General features: G+C 35.0%; 1 protein-coding gene across 6 annotated transcripts in view; it reads left to right on the forward strand.

Moving 5' to 3' along the window:
- Positions 1-20,270, forward strand: part of NFIB (nuclear factor I B) — a 220,986-nt gene that overhangs the window by 6,092 nt on the left and 194,624 nt on the right. For all 6 annotated transcript variants that reach the window (XM_045563828.1, XM_045563829.1, XM_045563826.1 and 3 more), the window contains exon 2: positions 583-1,114. In XM_045563828.1, coding sequence (XP_045419784.1) covers positions 583-1,114 — 532 coding nt within the window. The remainder of the gene's footprint in view (positions 1-582; positions 1,115-20,270) is intronic.

The raw sequence follows: 20,270 nt of genomic DNA on the forward strand, positions 1-20,270 counted from the left end.
AATGGCGCATGCTCTTTGTGCCACCAGCAGCCTCTTGCTGAGAGCATGCTCCAAAAGCGGGAACTGTGTGGCATTACACTGAGCATCTATATGCTTTGTGTTTCTGTGCCACAGAGAAGAGAAATGAACTGTGGCATCGCTCCTGCCTTCTGAACAGCTCTGCTTCGGTTAAAAAAAAATCTCACTGTGTTCTTTGTAAAATGGTACTGCATAGTGTTAGTGGGTCAATCAAATATTTAAATATTAGGTGCCAAGTACCTTGGTTGCATATGTTTTAAAGAATATAGAATGCATGGCATTGGGGTGGGAATGAGGGGGATGGGGCCAGAGTGTAAATACAAAATATAAACCTTATTTTCTTTGCAGGAGGGAGAATTGACCTGTGAATTTTGGTGGAAAAGGGGCAGCTTGGCATACTTTATTTTCTTGTCCTGCTATTTTGATAATTTTAAATAAGGAAAGAATGCTGTTTTCATGCATAACTTTTTGTACTGAATTGGGAATGGATTGTGGTCTTATTTTTTGAGCTTTTAAAAATTAAACTGACTATGCACATCTTTTTCCCTCCCTCATCTTCCACAGGATGAATTTCACCCATTCATCGAGGCACTTCTTCCACATGTCCGTGCAATCGCCTATACTTGGTTCAACCTGCAGGCTCGAAAACGCAAGTACTTTAAAAAGCATGAGAAGCGAATGTCAAAGGATGAAGAAAGAGCAGTCAAAGATGAGCTTCTCAGTGAAAAGCCTGAAATCAAACAGAAGTGGGCATCCAGGCTCCTGGCCAAACTACGCAAAGATATTCGCCAGGAGTATCGAGAGGACTTTGTGCTCACCGTGACTGGCAAGAAGCACCCGTGCTGTGTCTTATCCAATCCCGACCAGAAGGGTAAGATTAGGAGAATCGACTGCCTGCGACAGGCAGACAAAGTCTGGCGTCTGGATCTAGTCATGGTGATCCTGTTCAAAGGCATCCCCTTGGAAAGTACCGATGGAGAGCGGCTCATGAAATCCCCACATTGCACAAACCCAGCACTTTGTGTCCAGCCACATCATATCACAGTATCAGTTAAGGAGCTTGATTTGTTTTTGGCATACTACGTGCAGGAGCAAGGTAGGAGCAGATTGTTCTTTCTTCTAGCACGGCAAACACTGCCCACAAACCTCCGTGTGTGGAATATCTGGCTTGGCTTGGGTTAGATGGTCCTCGAGGCCCCTAGATCTCCTCCGCCCTCTCTGGGTACAGTGGCGTGCCCACTTTCACTCACATGCTCACTGCCATGTGCGTGCCATGTAAATAGACATAGAGCTCTCATACGTGGATAGGCTTGGATATTTATAGAAAGACCACAAAGAGATGCGTTTTCCAGTGTCTTTGAAATAATATACTTTTTCAAGGACAGAGTCATCTAAAAATACAATTTATTGCACTTCACTTTCTGTCCTGGGCTGCATTTCTTACATCTAGTCATCTTTTCCAGATTTGAAAATGTAACTTTATTTATGAATAGTCAAACTACTCTTTAATAATCTTTGTATTAGCCTCTTAATGAAGTAGAAGAACTTTGTTCATGAATCTAGTGCTATTACACTGAAAATAGAATTAACATTTACTACTATAAAATGCTTAAGATAGCCAGTATCAAAAACTGTATCTTATGTAGACTTAGATTTATTTAATTTTAATAGTTCTACCAGTACCTACTTTTGATTGTGCAATATTAGATGTAGATTAAATGGAATTTAGTTCTTGTTTAATTATTTATAGTATTTTCCCAGAGTGACTTGGGAACACTTAATATTGTTAGTTTACTTGAATGTAAATTCATGAAACTTACTGAGGAGGAAAGCCGCAGCTCTCCTTACAGAACAAAAACAGAAAGTGGACTGGTTATACTGGTTTAAAATAAATCTCAAAAAGAATGCAGAAACCACATACTATACCTATTATTTAAAAAACTTGATAAAGAGAGTGGTATAAATGTTGCCTGAATAATTAAAAATAGGCAATATTGCTGAGTATTTGAGTTAATAAAATGTTTATTATTTTTATTTTTCTTAATATATTTTCCTTAAGTAGGTGAGAATTTCTTTTCTTCAAATAAATGTGTCAGGGTATAGATGTCTTTGCATTAGCAACAGCCCATACTAAAACGTCATTTAAAAAAGCAACATACCAAAAGTGGACTGAAGTTTGAGCTGCCACAGATGGTGGGTCATTTCCGAACTTGGCCTGGTGGGAGGGAAAATGTCCTGCAGATAGCCAGGTGGCAGACGGTTATCTGAGGTTCGTTATATAAATGTGGGATTTAATAAATTGCTATGAACTTTATTATCATCCCAAAAAATAAAATATCAAAATTACTCTTTTGACTCAGAAATCTAGGTACTATGTGCTTTTTATCCTGATATTTCCTTGATGTAGTTGTAGAGATATGCTTAAATGTCATTTTATAATTTTTAGTCTGATTTTGAATAATGGTGTTGGACATCACACATTTGAAAATATTACATTTTCTTAAAAAAAAAACGTTGCATTTACTATTTAAACAATTTTAAGAATTAAAGTCCAAATAATGATGGTTTGAGAAAAATATATTTTCATCCCGTGTGTCCTAAAATTAAAGCTCATTAACACATGACACTTAATTTGACTGACAGCTGTCTAGGAGGTGACATTTTAAGGTGGGCCGTATATCTGTGTTGGATTGACTATAAATGTTTTGTAACCGTGTTGTGAAAGTCAAGGCTGGAAGTAAAGTTTTTAAAAGTGGGTCATGTAACTTTTTAGTGCAGAGAGGGAAGATTTGCAATCACCTCACTGCCGCTCACATTTTAACTTGCTTGAAGGCTAGTTTTTGAGGTGTGCATGCATGCGCATTTACTCCTGGGGCAGGCCGCCAACTCTCTTAGTTTTGATGAACTGACAATAAAGAACGTATCTTTTGGATTTGGGAAGATAGTTTGAAAACAGAGCAAAATGCATAAATGCCTTCTGCATTGCACCATCGGTCATGATAATTATAAAGTTTTAAGCAACTCTCGGAGACCATATTTTCAGATCAAACATTGATTTTGCTGTTGTTTCCACAATCTCTATTGTAAGAACCTATCATTATTTTACCCTGGACGTCTAATTTGTATCCTTTGTTACCTGCAAGTGCAACATCTTCTCCTAACATCTGTTGACTCTTTCTTTGAAAAAGTCACATCGGGATGCTTTTATATTTTCTCTTTTTCACAATTTATGCCTTTTTCTTTGTCAAGGGTAGGTTAATTATGGCATTTTGCAGTGCAATTGATTAAAGAAGGCAGTTTTAAAAGATAAGCCTGTAGTCGATGAAGGCTGCATATCTCACATCATGACTTTTTATTTCTCCTCTAAGTATGTGATAATCCACTTAAGTCTGTTTTATAAATCAGGTAAAGAAGTACAAAGAAAAACATGAAAGAAAAATTTGAAAAGAAAAATGTAATATTTGCAACAGAATCAACAACAAATTTACCTTTCCCCCCTTTTTTCTTTTTCTCCCCACTTGTAAATGACTGGGAGAAAAACATGAGAAAGAACAGAAAGAATGCCAAAGATGGTTGCCACTGGCACCAGGATTGGCATCAGACCCTCTTTGTTTAGCTCAGGATGCCTGTGATTTGTTAGTTGGCATCCGCATTGCAGTGTGGAGTGATGTTACAATATATTGACAATTTCCAGATCTAGAAATGTCAATAGTCCTCTTGGTTATTTATACAAGATCACTTACTGCATCTCTTCTGGAGGATGAAATAAAGACCAACATATAATAAAGGTCCATTGTTGACCAACTTCCTATGCTTTTCTTTTTCCCTCTTTCTTTTTTGGTTCAACCCACACTTTTTTTCCCTTCTTCATGCCCAGCAGCCTCATCTTTTCTGAAATGTGGAAAGAGTTACTAGAGCTTTGACACAAACTATAGTGCTATACATGCATCTGATATGGTTTTGGGAAAAATTTATTCATTTTGAAATAATTTTTGATCTATAGTTCATTAGACTTTTGTATCACATGGCCGCAAAGCAGTATGTTCTTTAAAGGTAAATCTCTTTGTTATTCAGTTTCTTCTATGCATATAGTCTGGTTGACCGCAATTTAATCCATTTTAATATTTCCTTACATTAGCAAAGGGTCATGCTCAATATAGTTGTTTATAAAATTACGTGCTCCCCCCCCACTTTACCTAAAATGTACACATCATTTGGGACTAACTGAGTTTAAATCCATAAAATCATTTGACGTTATTGATTCAGAGGGCTGCGCTTCGGCTGTTTCGTTGCTACAAGAACCGCCATTTTGTTTGTGAAGTGCCAGGCGAGGGGGAAAAAAAAAGGCAGACACTGTGTTTGATGCCAATAATGGTTGCCAGTGGCACCGAGGTTGGCATCAGACCCTCTTTGTCTAGTTGCTGAATGCCTTTGATTCGTTGGTTGGCATCCGCATTGCAGTGGGCACACTGGAAAGTTTTTGACAATCCCTGAATGAAAGCTGCTTGCTTGTTTGCTGCAGCAAACCTTAGTTAATATAAAACCTTTTCTTTTTTTAGGGTTTTTTAAAAAAAGATTGTGACAGATTAAAGAAAAAATAGCTCTAAAGTGGTCTCCATTTTCCCAAAGGTATTAAAGATGTCCAATGATTCTTGGGCAGGTGGTACCTATTCCCCATATTGTCTTTGTTATTGCATTCATGAAAGCAAAACAAAACAAAGCAAAACAACAACCAGGCAGGGCTTGCACAACACACCTTCCTGGGACTTAAGTGTCCTATAGGATGCAGGGTGTACTATGACAAGTGTGTGGAGGACAAACCGAATGTAGTGCTATGTAAGGCATTCATTATGACTGACTATTGCTTTCAATCACATCACTGCCTATTTATCATGCAATTTCTAGTCCCTTCAGTTTCCACACTTCCAGATTTTATAGTAACAAGTTGAGAGGACCTCATTTTTCTCTCCAGTTAGTAATGTGTAACAGGGTAAATGTTAAAAAAAAAAAAGAAGAAGAAGAGGAAACCTATGTGTTAAGGTGTGATATAAATCAGTCATTCCAGAATTTCTCAATTCTGTATCAAAATGTTGCCAAATTTTCAGTGTACAATTCTGTGCACTGGGAAAACCAACCAAAAGGCTAAAATAATTTTGGTTGAAGTTTCCTAGATAGTTAGCATTAATATTGCTTTCCGGTTAACCACCGTTATCTCATTAATTAATAAGAAGGATTAGCAGTTCTACCCAAAGGGCTGCACAGAAGGAAGTCTGGCCTATGGGAGGCCTTGAGTCGCCAGACTGTGTCCTGTCTGAAGGAGAAAAAGGCAGGGGGTGGTGGTGGGGGACGACTGGCCTTTCTCTGAGGCAGGGAAGGGTTTTAGAGAAAAAGAGAGGTCACAACACACCAAGAAGTTTAAAGATCTCAAGAGATAGTAACTGTTGTCATGTATTTAACAGATTAGAGTTTAAACTAAGTCAGCCTGACTGATTTTTGGACTGTACCTTGCACTCTTATTAAACATGCTTTGGAGTGCTAAAAAAGAGAGTCCAGAAACCTCATCGCTATCCTGCAAAAGTATTTTCCTTTAGCCGTATTGAACCCTTAAAATTGTGGTCCATTGTTGGATGGCAACTTTTGTTGCTTTATTGTTAAATATTACAAAAACTGAAGTACAATTTGAAGTTGCAAAAAATGTGATTTGTTTACAGGGGAAGTTGTAATCATTATTATTGTTTTTGAAATAGAAGCCTTCCTGGTTGTCACATGTCATTAGTGAGGAAGCAAATGCTGAGACTTATTTTCCTCCTTCAGTTACTGAGTTTCAGAATCCTTTTGGGTAACAATTATTTCTTTATGAAAAGCTTACGTAGATAATTGTTTGCAAGTTGACAGTGTATTTAACATTTTAATAAATTTCACTTCATTTACAGGTATTTCCCATTAAGGGAAAAAAATAAGCTTTCATAACTTATTAAAATGAGGCTGCTGTCTAGGATGATTTGGTGTGCTTGCATTGCAAAATGCTCTGAGAGCATAAAGTTTGTGTGCAGGAAAAATACTTGGTATGCATGTTTGATTTAGGGGAACACTGTTAAGTTTTCCCATGTACCATCCTGTCCTTGACTGAACTCATGAACTCTGGTGCACATTTGTTTGCATTCTGGCTCGTACACAATTCACAAGATAAAGAAGGGCTCTTATTGGCATGTCTTCCTTCTAGGCTTAATGAGACCTTTGTGGGAACATATATTGTAAGATAAGATATTTAACAATTTTCTCACTGATAAGAGGAAAACGCAGTCTCAGGGACTAGAAGTTCATCCTCTATGCCATGAGGTCCCTGCCACAAGATAGCTTTGCCAGACAACTTAAGAGTTAAACTCTGAGGCCCCAGTTACCAGCTGGGGAAGTTTGGCATCTGTGTTCTGATATGGCAAACTAAGCTCTTGCGTTGCTGTTAATATGATCTCATTTTTCAAAGGGAAAGGGGCGGGGGAAGAAAATGCTATTTGTTCCATCCGTTGTAATTTTCAAATATTTTAAAAATATATAGTACCCATTTTCCAGAGGCAGCAAAGGTTGGTAAAATACCCTGCTGACAGCATTAGGCATCTTTTCTCCTCATATACACAGTACTACAAATATTGTAATAAATATATTTAATTAGATTATGTGTTTGAATTTGCAAATTTAGTGCACTCTCTCTCTTGTGTGGTAAAATAATTCCAAATAACTCCATATGAATAAGAACCAAAATAATGTTCATTGTTCAGGAATCATGGTAATGTGGAGAGACTGTGCACTGCTAAGACAGGACATGATGATCGAGTCCCCTGAAGGACGGTTTCCTGATAGACACAGTTATAGCATCTGTGCCTGGAAACTTAGAGCTGGGCAGAAGCCACTTAGGCCACCTATTGCCACGGCTTTAGTTCTTTAAAGTTTCTATTTTCTAAAGTGGTACACAAGAAACACATCCAAACATAAAGGTCATATAGATTTATAATAGATTTGATAGGATTTTTTAAATTTACTTACTTTCCCCTAAATTTGGAATTTAGGAGGAAGCTATGAGAAGGTTAAAGTTTTAATCTTCCATTAACTTTTTCCTTTCAAATTTGGCACTATAACTTGAAAGAATAATCCAAGATATCCAACTTAGTAAGGTCTTTCCCCTCATAAGCTTTCATTCTGCTAGATTAAGCTGAAAAACTAAGCCAGTAGGTTTAAAAACTCTGTTTGTTTTATGACACTCATACTCTTGTCATCACTGCTAACCAATTAGAACTTCAGCACCTGAAGAGGGAGGGACCCAGTAGAAGGGTGAGTCAGAATTCTCTGGAATTCTTAAAAATTGAGATAAGTTAGTTTTCATTTCTGCATCAACACTGACTTGTAAACAAAGGACTAATTATTGCTTTGTTTGAAGCTTCAGGTTTGCAGAGAATGGAAATAGCCTATGAAACACTTATTAAAATAGACAATTACTAAATATCTGAAAATTGTGGGCAAAATCAAGGATGCTCCCTTGTTTGAAACTAGCTTTTGGGTAAATGTTTCTGTGTAGTTTATGAAAGAATAGCATTTTCCAGTTTGGAGTTGATGAAAGTAGAACTTGCGACACTCGAGGAGTTTTTCCGTATATATGCTAAGGCAGAGCGAATGATTAGCCAACATAATGTTCAAAGCAAGTTTTGCAACTTTTCCCCCTCCATCCTTGTGGAGGAGGAATAATTTTAGAAATCTCAAGGACTAGCGGTTATGCGATCGGAAACTCGAGTTATTACGGCTGCATGCCTCAGTGCCAAGCATAGCAAGAAGAGACGCTTCCTCTTGATCAGGCTGACTTTTCTGTGGCAATGGGGAATGTCATCTCATTTTAAAGTAAATTCTTAGGTCCTTGAACTCTAATTATGTGATGTGGTTAATTTAACTGAATTCAGTTGTTAGGATTTGGCATAGAAAATAAATCATCAAACTGCACAGAACTTGTGACAACTAAGTGTGTGTAGTAAGCAGTGAGTCTGTGGGATTAGCTTGTATTAGACTGAACGTTACAGGATGTAAAACTAATGGGACTTGAATGGTTGGGCTTTTTGGTTGTTATATTATTCATAAAATTGGAAGAAATGGCTACCAATTAACCAATGAGGTGGAAAGACCTTGAGGCTGAATTGAAGGCCACACATAAAAAAAAAAAAATCCTCAAAATTTAAATGAAGCAATGTTCTAAAATGGGAAAGGAAACTATTCATGTGCATAAATATATTGTTTATAATAAAACACTTAAATACGCATAGTCTTTCTCTTAATGATGATAGTTTAAGCAGGACAACATTGATGAATCACAAACAAATTAAAGAACTCTGAACAAGGACTATATAATTGAAAGTATGGGGTGATGGATGAAGTAACTTTATCAAAAGTTGCCTGGAGGTTGTATATTTTCAGAATCCCGTTTTTCAGGCAGTTCAGAGCATGTAGTAAGTTATTGATGAAGCACAAATCAGTCAAAAATGGAATTTGTTTGAACAAGTGCAAAATAAAATAAGAATTGCCTTTGAGAAAAGAATTATTTAATACTAAATATATACAGCTTTAAAATTCTGGTTAGCTTTAACTCCATTTTTAAAAATAGGAAATTTAATAAATAGTATTCATTGAATTTTGAAATACATATGTCTCTCATAAAACTACATAAAGGCATTTAACAATCATCAATTAACATTGAGTGACACTAATATATATTCCGATGCTGAATAAAGGTGAAGATTCTTTCAAAAACCTGATTTTCCATACTCACATTGAAAAAAAAATATGTGGAGAAATACATTGGTGTTAACAGGGAATGGTGGAGCTTAGGACAAAATTCTAATCAAGAGCACAGATGTTAAGAAAAAGTTGTTTGAGATAGGGTGTATTCTGTAATTCATGTGAGTAAGGGATTACATTTATGCCTATGTTAATAACATGAGTATGTCAATATGAAGTCTGTACCCCTCTATTAGTGAACTCTAAAGTGTGAAAAATGTTCCTGCTTAGGACAACTTGTATTTTATTATTCTGACATCTGCAGTTTCTGGATGGATTACCTTAAATTTGCTATGCTATGTTAAAAGCCTTGTTTTATGAGGTCGGTCTCAGCTTCTGGCCTTGGTGTCAGGAACCCTGCTACGTGATGCAACTTGCCTTGTTAGGTTTAATTGACCAAAGCTGATGTGTTAAAACAATTCATTTGTGCTGTAACTTATGCCCTGGCTAAGTTGCTACCTGAATCCCTTGACCTTGACTTGTTTGGGTCATGAAATGGCTGCAAGCTGGTTGACCTTTCTATTGTGTAGTAATGTCACTGTTTCCTCTTATTCTTTTATGGTAATAACTGACAAAAAGGCCCCAGCCCTTAGTTTACACACCAGTGGATTCAAGGCGTCCCTCTGCAGTAGCTACATCTTCTGTTTGACATGGTCTGGCTGTAGAAGTGACTTTCTTTTGTTTGCTGACAGTGATGGGGACAAATTTGCAGCCCTCCTTGCTACAAGAAGTGGGGGTTAGTATTCAGGAGTTGGAGAGATTTAGATTTATTCTGCTTAGATTTTCAGTTTCTGTGTTTTATGATGATGCATATCACAATTTCCTTTTCCACAGTCTTCTGAGGTTGACTTTTCAGCTCTTTATATTTATGGTTTATTTAATAATTACTTTTCAACATTTTCAGCTGTTACAATAAAAATATTTTATTGTCATAATACGGGGTGAAAGTGGTAAATTTAGTTACGTTTTTGGTTACCAATGTGTAAGTCCTGACTCAACTGATTTTTAAAGTTCAGGCTATAAGTCTTTGTCTAGTCCTGGAAAAATCTGTATACTAAACATGTGGGATAAAAACAAACTTTTTTACACATGAGAGTAATGTTATAACTTTATGTATATCATCTTATAATTTATGTTATAGTTTTAAGGGAAGCCTATCCTTTGTGACTTAAATAGCTAAATTTCATGACATAGTAGAGAACCATTCGTAAATATGAAGATTTTGTTTCTGGGGGGACTTTTGCCAGCATGTACAATTAACTATTTATTCAAATGAATATAAAAATTGTTTTTTCCACTCTTCATGAAAACCTCATGTGCAAAAATAGAGACTTTTACCTCCGTTCTTCTCTTCTGAAGCAGTGAAATAATTTTATTTTTAAAATATTGGAGATGCCTTCTCAAATGTTAAAACACAGATATTTTTATCCTACCAAACTTTTCTTTGCCAAATATGACATTATAGTTCATGATTTTTCCTATATTTGCCAGATTAAATATTTAAAATCCAAGCTGTTACATTTTATTTTTAAATTATTAGAGGGAAAAGGAAGTTTAAGTTAGAATGTACATTTCCTTACTTGTGTGTTGCATACTGTTTATACGCGTGTGTGGATACACTGACAGATGAGAGACAATGTGGTATAGGCACTAGAGCCTTGGGGAAAAAAAGCACTAGATTTTTGTATTCCCATTTTTAAAAATATCTGAAAGTAGCAGGTGAGAGGTTTTTTTTTTCTTTCTTTTTTTTTGGTGGGGTGGTGTTTGAAACTATGTTTTTCCCCAGGAATGTTCACAAGATTAAGGAATTTAAATGCTTTTCAGAATTAATCATGTTGGTAATCCAGCATTTTAAGGGTCAGAGGAAGAAGTGTGAATAAAATGCACTGACTGTGATTTTAGCCAGTAGCCTCGGTTTTTCTCTCCTCTCCTATAAAAACCAATCTAGAGTAGAAAATATTTCTCTTGTCTTTCTGCTCATTCGTTGTCTTCCTCAGTGGTAGTACCAGCATGGTTTGGGTGTGGTTAATGGGTTATATGGCAGTGGGACTGTGATATGAGAACAGTAACAGCTCCTGAGCATTTCAGAATGTCTGCAGTTTTCTCTAGATATCTGCCTCAATTCCTCCATTCAGAGAATTTTAAAATGATCTCAGCTGTTGAGTTAAAGAGGTTAGTTTCCTGGACCACAGATAACGTGTGTGTGGGGAAGGGTGGAGAGTTGAGAAGTAAAGTTAGAAAGAAAGAAAGGTAGGGCTTAGATCTTGCAAGAATTACTTAAGAAAGAACTTAGATTGAGGAGTAAATAACATGCAATTTATTATACTCAGATTAAAGAGTAAGTAACATGTGATTTATAATATTCTGTCATTGTTTGAATTTTGGATTGCTTTTGGAGTTGAGCATATCTCCCTTCTTCCTGCCTTTTTACTAATAGTTTTTGTAGAGCACAGCAAATGTCTTAGTTAGTTCAGGCTACTGTAATAAAATATCATAAACTGGTGGTTTACAAATGATGAAATTTTATTTCTTGAAGTTCTGGAGGCTGGAAGTCCAAGATCATGGAGCCATCACGGTCAGGTTCTGGTGAGGGTCCTCTTCCAGGTTGCAGACTGCTGACTTCTTGTATCCTCACATGGTAGAAAAAAGAGTGAGAAGTCTCTGGAGTCTCTTTTGTAAGGGCACTAATCCCATTTATGAAGGCTCCACTCTCATAACCTAATTATCTCCCGAAGGCTCCACCTCCTAATACCATCACATTGGGGGTTAGGATTCCAATGTATGAGTTTTGGGGGGACACAAACATCCAGGCCATAACAGATAGTATGGGCATAGAATTTGACATTTTGGGTTCTAGTCTTGGCTGTGCCCTTTATCAGCTTTGTGACTGTGGTCATGTCACTTAAGCTCAGTGTGCTTCAATTGTCTGTTTTGTAAATTGAGGATTAGAATGAATGAGGATTAGAAACAGCCCTACTTCCCAGGGCTGTTTTAGGATTAAATGAAATAATTCATGTGAATAAAAGCAATAGTGTTAATACTAGCCATTATTACTATATATGAAGGAAGTAGACTTCCACAGAAACTATCCAATAGTGAGAAGAAGGAATGATTGAATGTTGAGGCCAGGGGTCATCAATTACTTTTTATGTATCTCAGGTGATAAGACATTCCAAAGAGAAAATAAAAGTCCTGCTCACAGTGGTGTGTAGAAATATTTATTGTTGAAAACTCTGAATGTAGGCACATGAAGTTAGCTAGCTGTGTATAGTTTAAAAACCTATTTAAATTAGAATTACTGTACAGGTTTAGAAACCTTTTATCTCAGATGTATCAGAGAATAAATTTCTTGACCAATCTAGGCATATTTGAAGGGAAGGAAAAAAATAATTTTATCAGTGGCTCTCTGAATAAATAATTTAACTTTGGTGGCAAGTAAAGGATGTCTTAGCAAATACTTGTAATTCATTGTACTCTAATAAAATGTAAAACTTTTATGTATAAAAAATTAAATTTGGGAGAACTACACTTACATTTTAAATTTGAGTGGACAGAAGAGATGATGATGTGGCTGGACTAGATTGGCCCTAAAAAAGAGCACACTGATGGTTTTTAGATTCTTTTTAAGTCTGAAAGTGTCTTATTTTAAAATGACCCTTAGTTGAGTCAGAACCTCAAACTGTTTTACTGGTTGCATGAATTCTTTTGCTTTTATTGCCATTTAGCTATTCTCCTCTGTCACTCTTTCCGTTTCCTTCTTTATGTGGTGTTAAGAACATTAAATAATTAAAGGAGCTCTAGAGTAACTTAAAGTGGTTTCACTTTTACTGAGAACAATGGAAAGACAAATAGGAAATGGTTAAAACATTTACTTCTTACCAAACTGTGATTTGGAATCACAGTGTTTGACTTCAGTGGCTTTGGTTGGTTGGATCCATGTAGTCAAGGAGCCAACTTTGTGGGCCAGATCCTTGGAGGAAATAGTTCTGGCACTTGGTCCTCCATGGCCAGTGAATTGCACCCCTCACTCCCTTCCCATCGCAGGTTTGGAAATCGGAGGGATTAGCCCATATCCACAATCACTGCTGGGGAAACACCTTAAATCCCATGTCACATTGATGCAGTATAAAAGAGCATCGTATTCTTACATGAAGCACTTTATAAAAATGTTTGTCATATACCTAGGGGTTCTAGTTCTAGCCAGGAGTCAATACGAAAAGTTATTTTACTGTTTGTCCATGAGTTAAAGGGTAACTATGATGTGCAGAAAGCAGAATCAGAACATTGATTAGCTTGCTTAGATTCTGGCACATAATTTTTTAGTAATCTGTGGCATGTGTTTTCTTTTTGAGAACATACTGGTGTTTAGTTGCAATTCTGTTCAGGGGATACACAAAATATCAAAAAGCATGTACATGAAACAAAGAATTTTTAACACTTAAACTAGACTGTTGATGGCAAAAAGATTTGGTATTATGCCTTTCTAATGTACTTGAAATGCTTTGCTTACACTTATGATTGAAAGTTCACCTGAAATGGGAGCATATACATGGTTCTGAAATACTGGTTGCCTTCATAGCCTCTCGGAGATGCTTACATATTTCTTTATTCCTGATGGTAAAGCATCAGTGTTTTAGGATATGACTTATAGTTATCATATAACAATTTCTGTTCTATTTACAGTCTCTAAATGAGGGAAAGCAGCTTATAGCAATATGAGGATCACTGGTCTTACAATAATTAAATAGACTTGTTATACTACATTAATCCCTTTTGGAACATTTGGAATGACTTCTTAGTACTAACAAACACAGCATTAGGGCCTACAATTAATCTGCTTTTTGTATCCAACATTTGTATAATGTAAAACATGTGCATAGAGAAACATATTTCAGGTTTAAGATGAGTTCATGGGAGGACAAAATGAAATTATATTGTTCTACTGAGTTATATGAATATAATGCCAAGTACTAATAAAATATGGAATGCATTTAGAATCAGCATAGGTGGACAAATTGTTTTTAGTAGGTTTTTGGTTTTTGGTGAATACCGTGTTTGGGCTCTCAGACTGACTTTTCTCCAATATCTAGGTTTTTGAATGTGACACACAAGATATATGCAATATGAAACAGAAACATTTGTTTAATCCAATATCCAGGAGGTTGTGTTAACACCTATGAGCTTGTGTTTCTTGGTATGGATAAAGCTATCTATTAATCCTAGAGAAAATGAAGTAGACCCAGTTTTAAAGTCTGGTCCAGTCCTGTTCTGCAGTTCATAGACATGGTTTAATTTAATGATAGATTCTGCATTGATTGTTCAAAAAGCATCATTACAGATTTGTTGAAGGGACTCCTGAGTTAGGATTGTGTTTACATCTCCTGTTGTAGAAGCCCCATGGGGCATAATTTCCTCCTCAGTGTGGGCTTCTTTATTGTTGTTGAGTTTTTCATGCCCAGAGATGTGAATTCCACTTTGAGTGTTCCAGTTACTGGGAAAATATTTCACAAAGGCTGAAGTATTAGTCCAATTCTAGGACAGATTGCATGCGTATGTACAGAGGACTATGGAAATGCTGAGATTATTGAGTGGTTTGCAGCCATTTTAGACCATGTGCCTGGGACCAGCTAACACATTGTCAGGGAAAAACATGATGTAGCAACAATATTAGATCATGCAAATGAGACTACTGAATAGTAATAGTTATGGGCAATATTTTGGAAAACACTGATTAGTGACAGTTTTATTACAGCAAATGTATGTATCAAGTCCCCAGATTTCATTGTAATGCACTGAAAACAGATGTCAAAGTGTCCCAAACAGAATTTCATGGTTAATCTACATATTGCATGGAAAGTACAAACAAACCATTTAGAATTCTGTTATTTAATCCTTTTAGAAGGAACAAAAATATACAATTTAGATTTACTCTATTCTTTCTTTTAATTTCAGTTTTTGTTTTCTAGGGGCTGATGATAAATTTTTTTTGTTTGTTATTTTCTTAAGATGCATATGGGAGAAGACGTATCTGCATATGGACATGATTTTACTTAATGTACTTTGAACTGTAAGTTTCTGAACATAAGGTCTTTGCATTAAAAAAAGAAAAATTAGGCTCTAAATTATTTAGTGACTTTGTAATGGAATTACCTCCTTCTATTCCTTTGTTTACTGACATGGAGTTTCACTCTGTGCCACATAGTGATTGAAGTAGCTTGCTCAAGTGGAAGAGAACAAAATTGATGGCCCTATTGCTTGCAAGTGCCTGGGAGACTTTGTGCCTCTCAGTGACTCAGTTTCTTTATCTGTCAGGTAAGAGGATTGGCCTAGAGGACATCCACTATCCCTCTTAGCTCTGGCATCCTAGGAATTTGGCAGAGAGCAATCCCTTTCATATTAAGCAATATTTTATAAAGTTTAGCATATTCTTGTTAAATTTGGGGTTTTAATACATTTTGTTTATTAAAGAGAAATGGAAAATGTGTAACTGACTCTTGAGTAATGTTTTCTTGTTGCTCAATTCAAAGTCCAACAGTCAAATCATTTGGTTCAATCTAGATAATAAATGTGCTTTTTAATAAACAGGTCTTTAACTAATAGAATTTTAGAGCTCAGAGAATCCCGAGAGATATTCTCAGTTTAAAATTTGGGATACTGACTCTAATACAGGCCCAAAGTTACTTCAGTTAAGTTAGTTTTATGCTATACAGGCAAAAATAAGCTAAATAAAGAAAAGTGTTATTTTGTGAAAACAAAGCAGCAAAATTTTTAAAAGAACGTAGAATAAAAATCTAGACTAAACATCTTATATTATCATTTATAATTTATTGAAATAAATTGATTGAAGAGTCTATTTTTTTTTCTAATGAAGTTAGTCTGTAGCCATGGTCTTCATGAGAATGCCTACCTTTCTCTTTCTTTAGTGGATGGAAAACACACTAATTTATAGTGAACTAATATCATGATTTGATAGTGGTTGGAAAACAAAAAGGACCCATTAAAAATATACTGCCAGATTTCCAATAACATATAAGGTCATGTTTGAAATTGGTTATAAGAATTTTTTTTTAACTGAAAGTCAGATATTTAAAGAAAAGGTGGAAACTACTTATCGGGAGCTGGTGTAAGTTCTACTTCTGGGTGTCTGTAATTTTCAGATTGGTTTGATAACCACTATATCTTCATTTTCCTTTGTGTGGTGTATATTTCTCCTTTCAGCTAAAGAAAATTTTGGGTTGTTTTTAAAGTTTAAAACAAATATCCAGTTATCTTCTTTTACTTAGGAGATGTTTCTAAGCATTTTTCTTAGTTTAGTTTTTAGAAAACAAAATATATTAAATTCACAAGGGGAATTCAGTTTCAAAAAGAAACTTTCAATGAATCTTTTTTTAAGGTAAGATTCTTTTATAATTTCAAAGACTTGTCTGTAATTTATGTTCTGTGAGTGTCCTGTAATGTGCTCATGTAAATCAAGGCACCCTAGAATAGAGCAGAGATTAATAAATTTAAGCAGAGATATAAATTGTATTAGCAAAAGTTTAATATCAACTACTGCTAGTAGCTAATTTCCAGTTTGATGGTTTATGGGGAAAGTTTTTAAAGTATATTTTTAAGGCATAATTGCAGATGGAAAAAGAGATGAATAAAAGATTGGTACTACACAAGTATGTGAAACCAAAATCAATGGAAATGTTATGGGAGCACACTATAATATTGATAACATGTATTTGTTGAGTGGGTGTATGAATGCATATAAATTATTTAAAGTGAATATAGAACATTAGGGACAAATCAGATTACAGTCACTGAAGTGTAATACAAGGGAAGCTCCTGAAACTAGGAAAATTTGCTTTTTACTGAGACTTGTTTTCTTTCTTTTGTATCTGCGCTGGTGATTAGTCATGGTTTTAGAAATGTCGTCCCAACCCTATATATACTTTAAATTTCAAAAATGAGTAAAATAAAACCATTTGAATTATAGTGTCCATATTAGCAATAGAGCATATTCTAGAATCATGCTCCAGGCTTAAATGTTTGTTTTATACTTGCTATGAAGTTGTATAAATTAGTTATATTTTCTAAGATTCAGTTTCCTGAACTCTGGAGTGAGGATCGACTTTATTTGGCCGTTGTGAGGGTGAAATGAGAAAGTGCTTGTGAAGTGCTTAGCACCACACCTGTCATATTGTGTGTGTGCTATAAAACGTTTGCAGTTATTGCTCTGACTTTTAATCAGCCACTGGCACAGTGCCTGCACACAGTAGGTACTCACTACTGATTTGTTCAGTGGATGAATGCTCACCCCCTTTCTCTGAGCATTCCGGAAAACTTGGTCTCCCTTTTGTGGGGCAGAACATTAAGTTAAGGACAATGCTATGCCTAAATTGGGAAGAAAAATATTAAATTTGGCAAATTTTCAAATATTGTGGTTCTGTGACAAAAACTTAAATATTGTGGTTGTTATGTAATGTCTTAAAATCCATCCTTAAAGTGAATGGCATAGAACCACAGCAATCACAATGCCCATTTTAGTATTTGTGGGTGACTTAAGGAAATAGCCTTCCCCAGGAACCTAAACACATGGTGGATTCCTGCATAAATTTCTTGTTAGAATATGGTATAATTTACACTATCCATTTTTCATAAGGCCTTTCATTTGGGTTGTAAGAAAATCCCAGACATAAACATAATTGAAAACAAAAGTGAACATACCTATAACTATTGCCTAGCAGAGAATACTTGAGGCAATGGTATTTATTTATGAAGGAAACTGACTTTAAAATTCCAAACATTTTCATGGGCTTGAATGGTGATGTATTTATTTTTTGCTTTATGTTTCCAATAGCACTGAATTATATATAGCCCTACAAATAAGGTTGGAAGAAATATCTCAATATTATGTGTAAGACTATTCTCTGAAGAATACTTTTGACTATTTTGTCTTAATTATGAAAAAGTCACATCATGTTAAAAATCATTTCACTGATTATATTAATATAAGTAATGTATTACAACTAAGTCATTGGATAATAATTCTTATCTTGTTATTATTCATTTTATTAGTCATTAGACTTTCCAAAGTATGTGTGTATGTATGTGTATATGTTTGATGTATTGATTCTTTTTATTTTGGTATGTGCTTACTAATATGACTCCACATATATAGTCAAAGGAGTAGGCATTTATAAGTTTATTAAAGTGTATCTTTCAAGGAAAATGTAGAACACTTGGGATAATGGTGGAAAAATGGCTGAGAAATGCATGTATGGAGTAGGGGTGTTATACTGAACACTGTTTTCAATGTTTTAAGCAGGTAGGAAAAAAAATAGTGAAAATATTGATGGCTTCATCCAAGTAATTTACAAGCAGAAAAGAGAGGGTAGGTCGCTTGCCCTGTTTATGAGAAACAAAAATGCCAAAGACAGTTGAACAAAGTATACAACTAACTAACCCTCTCACCAATTACAATATATAGTTAGATTTGCTGAGCTTTCTGGGAGGAGACCCTGTGGGACTGTAATGGAAAGGTCACAGAGAGGAGGTGAGTCTTAAGTGGTGTTTTCTCAGGGGTTGTGTAACAAAAACAAAACAAAATTAAAGATAACCAAGAATCTGCTTCTTACATAAATGAACTCTATTTGGCAATGGTATAGACTGTACTGAGAATATTTGTTTGGTGACAGATTTAATGTTTGTTCAAAACATTTGTTAATGAAAGAATCTAATAGGAAGTTTTAACCCAGATGCTAAAATACTCAATACTAAATAGCTTTGATTGATTAATCTCTTTTTTTGTTATTGGATAATATTGAATTCTGATATCTAAATTATTCATATATATAGTTTAGCTCCTAGATTTCAGTGTATATCACATTGTTTAAAAATGTTTTTAAAGTATTTTTTAAAATTAAATTCTAGTATTTTAACTGTTTATAATCTTGAACAAAAATTGTCAATATATACTGGTCATATGTCGATAATTTGTTTCAAGATATTTTGTACTTGAGAAGATAATTCTATAGGCAGTTTAAAAAATCCAGAAGGCAGGATATTCTGTAAAAAATACTATATTTAAAAACATTCTGAAGTTAGCTGAGTTCAGTTTTGGGTCCAATTTACATCACTATTATTATTATTATTATTTTAAAAATCAAGTGCTTCTCCCCAACTCAGTAGAAAAAAAATTGTTTCTGTGTGATGAGGTATGTTTTATTGTCAGACTGAAGTGTTTGATCTGATGCAAAATTATACTTTTATTGCTAAAAGCAATGGGCTGATACAGTGACACACCCAATAAAATAACACCCAGCTTTATACATTGAACTTTTCTAATATATTTTGCTCTCTGTAAATGATACCTATTCTAGAGTACAATGCTTCCTCATAGGTAATTACAGGAAAAAAAATAAAATGAAAACTATGGTAATCTTGTGACTGCAGCTATATTACGGCTCTGTAAAAGTAGCTTTCAATGTTTTAGCATCACAAAACCTAACACTTAAAGATAGAACTGAACTTAGTATGTGACATTCTCAGTTCCTCTATACTTCCCCTATTCCCTCAGCTGAATAAGAAGTGAATATAAATTCTTAGAGGACAGTGATCAGGTTTTCTCATTTTCATATTTCTCTTCCCCTTGTTCTCCATAAAGGGATATATAATGGGTTTTGTTGATTGCATAGTTCAATGTTGACTATGATGTGCACATGTAGCAAGTCTATGATCACTGAAATTTAAAAAGAAATCTCTCTCAGTTTGCCACTTTTTGATGGCATTTTAAAGCCATTCTTTTTCTACAGATAAGCTGCTTAGTCATTCAACAGATAGTCACTGAATACCTGCTATGTAACAGGCACTGTGCCAGGTACTAGAATTACAATATAGAGCAGACAGACATTTTACTAATTTTCCAGTAGTGAAAAACAATTTAAGAAGAATTATCCAATTTTTAGTGTTCTTTTTTCTTAGCTGGAAGTATTGCTGTTAAGTGCTTAATAAGTTATGAAAAGAGTAATGGTAGTGATTATACAAATATCATCTGAAGGAAATGACTTATAAAAACTTGTTGCAATTTCTGAGAAAATGATGAGATCATGAGAATGGATTTTTCTGATGAACAAGTATAATTTTTTTAATCTGCATGACAAAAAATATTTTTGTAGTGTATATGGTAGTCACAAACATGCTGTATGACTTCTTGTAGCATGTAGCTTTTCTTGCAGGAAATTGGAAACATATCAAGATGCATTTCTGGACTCTGCCTGTTTCTCCTAACTGGAGCAATTGCACTCTGCTCCAAGCAGCTTTTGGATCATCTCATTCAGAACTGAGAAAATCAAGAAGCTTGGAAGAATAGTGAATACACATTGGGCTGAGTGATGATTGCACTTAATGGACCAAATAGAAGGATAGAATGTGGCATTGGAGTGCACCTAATA

This window comes from Lemur catta, chromosome 10, assembly GCF_020740605.2.
Source record: "Lemur catta isolate mLemCat1 chromosome 10, mLemCat1.pri, whole genome shotgun sequence".
NCBI classification, from domain to species: Eukaryota; Metazoa; Chordata; class Mammalia; order Primates; family Lemuridae; genus Lemur; species Lemur catta.